Genomic DNA, 6,454 nt, shown 5'->3' with positions numbered 1-6,454 from the left:
TCCGTAAGTACTCAGAGGTAGTCAGGATAGCAGACATGTAAGCCGTTGAATCCAAATGAGCTTGAGGCCATTCATACTTGATGTTCGGAGGAACACTTCTTTCGGAGACGTCCCTCTCCCATCGTCGCACTTGGTCAGCCACATATGCTTTCACTTGAACTTCCGATGGAGACACCGGTGTCGATCGGACTTGAGTCGGCGTCCGGGCAGAAGACTTCGGCGAAGACACTTCCGTGTCCTCGAGCACTTGGTCCCATCGTCGCACTTGGTCAGCCACATACGTTTTCACCTGAACTTCCGATGGAGACACCGGTGTCGATCGGACTTGAGTCGGCGGTCGGGCAGAAGCCGTTGCGGAGGACTTCGGCGAAGACACTTCCGTGTCCTCGAGCACTTGGTCTTCCTGAACCGTAGACAGGTGGGCTTCCTTCTTGACCGCCTGTTCGACCTTCACCAGCTGCACTTCGTCGTCCGGCTCGGAGTCAACTTCGACAACTTCGACGTCGTCAGCTGGACCTTCCAAAGGCTTCTTCGTCCCAACGTATTGGACTTCGTCGTCGACGTCCGAAGTCTCGACCTCATGTTCCAGTTGGGGGGAGTCCAAAACTCGACCACCCACCGGGGACTCAATCATATCGGCGTCTCCCGCAGACGCCTTGGCGGACATGTCCGGAGCGGACTTGTCCTCGTCATCCGGACCCAGCTTCGAGTCCGCCGACATGGAAGTGTCAGCATCTCCCGGAGCCGTCTCCTGGTCGCCGTCCTTGGACACTTGGTGCGCGTCTGGAACAGCGGGTCCAGAAGTCGTCTCGCCTGGAGCCGACGCTTCCATCGCTTCCTTGGCAGCCTTGCGTTTTACCGCGTTGGCCTTCCGGGCGTCACGTTCGACGTCTTCCAGAGGTCGATGCGGCTCGACTCCCAAGTTCGCGACTCGGCGCGACTGCCGGCTTGGTTCAGACTCCGCCGACTGCCGTCGCCCTTCCTTCTTCCTGCTTCCACTTCCAGCCATATCAACCACGGTTAGAAGATCGTTAGCAGTCAACACCCTAGATCTCAATCAATATAATATAAAAAAACAACTCGGTGAAATTCCACGGACTACCAAATCCGGGCACGCGCACCAGCTGTGGCGAGGCGGGTGAGCGCCTTTTGCCGCCCAGGTGTATAGCACGATGCCACGGGGCCGCCCGTCCGGAGAATTACTCCTCCTTACGGATCTTCCCAATGGGGTCAGACTCCGATAGCAGCACTAGGCGCTCCAAACGGAGGTGGCGTGTGACCTTGTGAATCCCTGTAGGTGTCGTTTATCTTCGATAGAACGAACTTCACCTGGTGAGTTGTCTTCACAATGATAAGGTCTTGAGTGTAGAGCGCTTACGTTACTTCAAACGTAGGTCTCCACGACTGGGGTTGAGATCACAAGCAGATCCTCCCAGCCAAACCTTCAAAATCAGAGAGTTAATATGCAAATATACAAATATACAGCCGCTACTTATTCTTTGGGGGGCCCTTGAGCGGGGGGCCCGTACACCGGTCTACTGGAGTTTCTTCCGGACCACCGGTCGAGTCCGAAAGCACCCTTTACTCACGCGCACCAGCTCCCGCAAGGAGATAATTAGCTCCAGGCGGAAGACTTTCCAAACGTTCAACTCCCAAAAGGAGAGCAACCTCCGGTCAGACAATATACAATCCTATCACACAGTAGTCAATCAATCGGATCTAGGGGTGACTACACACAACCTCCTAGAAACGCAGTTAATATGAAATGGGACCTTCGAACGAAGGACCAACAACTGGAATATGAAATAGGACAGGTCACCTCGGAGCGCGCGTCGCCCGATCACCGCCTAACTTGGTCTTAGCCTTTGGGAGAGTTCCCCGGCGGTATTCGCGGTCACGACGCGTCCAAACGCAGGTCTTGTAGCTTAGGACCGCCGGCAGGGTTAATCCCTCCGGTCGAGGCTTGTTCCTCTCGCTTACTTGACAGCACACCTCGTCCCTGGGGACGGGGAAGCACTTGCGCCCTTCTTGGCAAATTGAACTCTCTGATTATCTTTTCTTAGGCTTCTCTATCTACTGTTCTATCTAGAATCAGCTCTTTTATCTTGGTTTCACTATAGTCGGGGCGTGGCGTAATCACGTCGCATGTCGAGCAGGTCATGGATAGGGCAGGAATCTGGTCGGTGCATAACATATCATGGTCGGTCGTCTTGGTCGGTCGTTAACATCTTGGTCGGAGTATACTTGAAACTTGGAAGGCCTTTCTGGGTACAAATCAGGCTGGGACAGGGCGCGACCGGTCGCCCATCGAAGATCTTCGTCTGGAGCCTGGTGTCTGGAATCCTGCGTCCGGAGTCCGGAGACCAATGAGTCTGGAGTTTGACTTGACTTTACTATGGCGGGAGTCTGGACGATCTTGAGCAATCTTCTTCGGCTCTCTGTCTGGACTTGCTTGAGCCTTCTTCTCGCTTGTGTCTTCGCTCTTCTCTTGTGCTCTTCCGTCGCATGTCTTACGGGCCTGTCGCTGGCCGGGTCACTGAACAGAGACTTGGGCAAATTTTCTGGAGCCGCTTCGTGTCAGCCGTCCCTCTCATCCCAATCTCTCATAGAGGAATTTACTCCCGAACTGATAGGTTGCGATGAGACCACGCGTAGCAAGGCGGACGAAAATGTCCAAACGTCGGAGTGGTCCGGAGGGCGGCAAAGTAGCCCAGCTCGCGGAGGTGGCCTCCTGTAACGGGGTTACACGTACAAGTGGCTGCAAGCCACTTGTGAATTTAACAGATAGGTTATCTGTTAAACGTTTTGGATACTTCCTCACATTTCCTTGTCGTAGAGCTGGATGTCAGGGCGAAGAGCGGGGCCACTAAATCCAGGGACTGTTTGATTAATTCGCAGTTGTAGGCGTCCGTTGGAGTCCGTCACCCGGGCCTCCAGCTCTTTAGCAATAATTTTCAGCGCATCGTCGCATGACCATTCCGAATAATGTCTTGTGTGCCGGGGCAGTGTTCGAGCACATGGTTCAGTGTCTCGACATGGTTGCAGCTCGGGTACCGGCAGCTGCCATGGCTCCTCAGCGTTCTGCGCTTTAGCACTGCATTAGTATCCACGACGTCCAACCGTGCCTTCATCACGAACGTGTAGTCGATGTCCCAAAGGCGACTTGGGTTGGTGATGAACGTGCTTCCCCGACCGCCGTGCACCGGAACCGTGCAACCCTGCTTTTTCATGGCTTTCCAGTGGTCCTATGCTTTAGTTTGAGGTGCAGCTTGAGGTGGCGGAGCACGGTTTTGCGGCCTAGCCAGTCTTTGAAGTGAGGAACACGGAGGTGTAGCGCCCCCTGGGGCACTGCTTGTGGGCCCGATGTCACCGTGTCGGTTGTCGTCTCAGGTGCCGTCTCAAAGGATAGGGCGTAGGTGTGCACGTGCTCTTGAATATCCGACCACAGCGAGGATATATCACTGTGATGCGGTTTCTTCCGCGCGTACGGAGACTCGGCTAGCTTGTTGTTCAGAAAGAGTTGCAGCATCATGTCCTCTTTTCCTTTCCAGTAGGGTTCGTCAATATTGTGGCGTTTCCGCACTACCAAGCCAAGTTGAGCCCGGGCGACGCGTTGCACTTGGGCATCTTGGGAGTGTAGCAGCTTCCAGCCGTAGGCAACTCGGATCGCCGCGTGCATTTCCGCTAGTGGTAACAGCCCTAATCCGCCGCACGATGTCGGCGAGTAAAGAAACTCATAGTTGGCGTCGGCGGGGAGTCGAAGCAGGTGACGGAAACCTCGCTGGATGTGTTTGTCGAGTCCGTCGAACTGGCTGCTCAAAGGACGCTGGAACCGCATGCTGTATTCGAGTCGAGGTAGGAGATACACCTTATACGCCTTGAGCACTTGCCAGGGAGCGAGACCGGATGTGAAGAGCGCCGGGGCCTGGCGTTTCACCATCGTCAACAACGGCACCACCTCCATGCGGCGCTGTTCATGGTTAATACCATCGCCGATGCCTAAATACTCGTCGCTTTGACTCATCGAGATCGACGGGATTTCCTCTCCGTTGATGTGCAGCTTAATGTTATCGGGCTTGAGGACCGTGTTGACAGCAGGCACCACGCCGAGTGAGCTGCACTTGGCGGGGTTAGCGCGCATCCCGCTCCATTTCAGGAAACGCTGCATAAGATTGTGCTGGTTCTTGGTCCCCACTCTACTGCTGCTGAACACTTTGAGGTCATCTGCATACGCAGTGACGCTCGGTGTGTCGTCCTTGGACAGTTGGACACCGACCTCCGGGAGTCCTTGCAGCGCTAGCAACAACGGAATGAGGACGGCCGTGAAAAGATGAAGGCTGAGTGGACAGCCTTGAAAGACGCCGATGTGCTGTCCGATTGGCGCAGTGCTACCGTCCTTTGCGTTCGATATAATGAAGGCCGCATCAGAATAGTGATCTTTGCAGCGGCTAATGAAGGACGATGCCACCCCCAGTTTCTCTAGCACGAACCAGATCATGGCATGAGGAACGCTCCCAAAAGTATTCTGGAGGTCGTACCACACGGCATACAGTGCCTTACGCTTCCGTTTGGCGTTGTCGGTCAGAGCAGCGGCGATGTCGTTGTGATCTGCGCAACCAGTGAACGCACGAAATCCTTTCGGGGCGTCGGTATGGCGTCCGTACGTTTCCATCCAGCGCGTAAAGCGCTGGGCCAGGACTCCTGCGTACAGTTTGTAGATTGCCTGTTGTAGACAGATAGGACGCCAATTCCCGGGGCGCATTGGATCACCTTTTTTTGGCAGCAGTCGCAAGACGCCCAGCTTCCAGTAGCGGGGCACCCGGCGATGTCGCCAACAAAACTTAAACGCAGCCAGCAAGACAGACAGTAATTGAGGTGCAAATTGCTTGAAGATCGCGTAACCCACGCCGTCAAGGCCAGGGGAAGAGGCGGCGGCAACGTGGTTCAACTGCTCCTCCACCTCGTCTAAGGTGATGTCGCGATCAAAAATGTCGTTCAGCTCCGTTACTGCTGGCAGTGCTTCTAGCGCCGCTCGGAAGTCACGCCCGATCGGCGCTCCTGCCTAAAAGCTGGTGCGCTCAGTGTTAACCCCAGTAAAGAACAGCTCGAGGGCTTCCTTCGTGATGGGGCACCGAGTAGTCGAGGCCGCCGATTTTCCGCCGGCCGGCGGCGCTGTTGGCGAGTCACGACCGTTTCCTGTTCAGCCGTGCTCAGCTGGCGGAGACGAAGGACAGCACGGCGTACCGGCATACCACCGGATGCTAGATCGACAGTAGGGTACACTTCACCGCCATCCCGACATGCAATGTCAGCAGTCTCGTCGCTCATACGGGTAGAAGTTGTGGGTGGCCTGCTCTCGGGTGCAAGTGTGTCGTGGGCTGGTCCTATGGGAAGTGTCATCGATCCAGGTGCCCAGCAGCTGGCTGCATTATTGCGGGGGTGGTTCGTGCAAACTGTACGTGTACCACGGGCGCTAAGGGCAGTGTTAGCCAGCCCATCCGCGTCCTTGTTCAGAGTCCTGTCGATATGGTGTAACGAGTAGCTAGCGAAGGAAGCCAATTTGTGTAGTACCGTGCGCCTTAGCCTGAGCAATGGTTTGCTGCGACAGCCGAATCGCCGCTGCACCTGGTTAATAACCAGGGTACTGTCCCCTTCCCTTCGATGCGTAGTCGAGCGACACCATGGTGCAGCGCACCCTCGACACCGGCGAGAAGACCTGTATACTCCGCGATGTTGTTGGTGGTATTGCCGTGGATGTAGTGGGCACACTTCCAGAGCACCTCACCCGTCGGCGAGTATAGAATGGCTCCGGCACCACCTAGACCGGGGTTGTCACGGCACGCACCATCAAACCGAAGGAGCCAGACACCCGATGAAGTCGTACTCGTTGTCAGGGTGGGTGTGTCGGGGGTTCCCTCGTCGGCGCCAGCAGGGGTGACTTGACGATGCCGGTCTCGGTGTCGACGCTGCACTGGCGCTTGCTGGGTGCGTTCGGGCTCCTCGGTGGTGGGGGAAGAGGCGGCGAAGTCCACTTCCATCGGGGACGGACTGACTTCGTGCTCTGGGTCGCTCTCGTCACCGCTGGTGGAGATGGTCACGATAACAGCAGGGTCCGGCAGGGTGGTATGGGACGACCCAGCATCCTCCGCGACTACGGCCTTGGGTAGCTGTGGCTGCAGCCACGCCAAGTCGCGCCACGTCACAGGTTGTAGTGCGCAGGGGTGGCGGGAGGACGCCGCCGGCCGTGGCGGTCGGGGAGGAGGGGTCGCCCGAGCGGTCCCCGCAGTTGGCTTCGGTGGCGGATTCGATGGCTGCTGCGGGGGAGTTCCCGTCGAGATAGCCCCTGGCGACACTGGCGGACAATTCCGCGCTGCTGTAGGCAAAGGTAGATGAGCAGGAGGGCGCATCGTAGTGGCTGGGTCTACAGGCGGTGGCGGTGCCGTTCCCGTGGGGT

General features: G+C 56.7%; 1 protein-coding gene across 1 annotated transcript; it reads right to left on the bottom strand.

Annotated features, from left to right (window-relative positions):
* Window positions 1-3,226: 3,226 nt before the first annotated feature.
* IUM83_03703 (reverse transcriptase) lies at window positions 3,227-6,188 on the bottom strand (the record flags this gene model as incomplete). The annotated part of the gene is made up of 2 exons (XM_067927731.1): window positions 3,227-4,608; window positions 5,696-6,188. 2 exons carry the CDS (start codon window positions 6,186-6,188, stop codon window positions 3,227-3,229), a joined length of 1,875 nt encoding a protein of 624 aa, XP_067795486.1.
* Window positions 6,189-6,454: the final 266 nt, after the last annotated feature.

This window comes from Phytophthora cinnamomi (assembly GCF_018691715.1).
Source record: "Phytophthora cinnamomi strain GKB4 chromosome Unknown Contig21, whole genome shotgun sequence".
Taxonomy (NCBI): Eukaryota; Oomycota; class Peronosporomycetes; order Peronosporales; family Peronosporaceae; genus Phytophthora; species Phytophthora cinnamomi.
The sequence above is the reverse complement of the archived record's forward strand: the minus strand, read 5'-3'. Positions and strand labels throughout refer to the sequence as shown.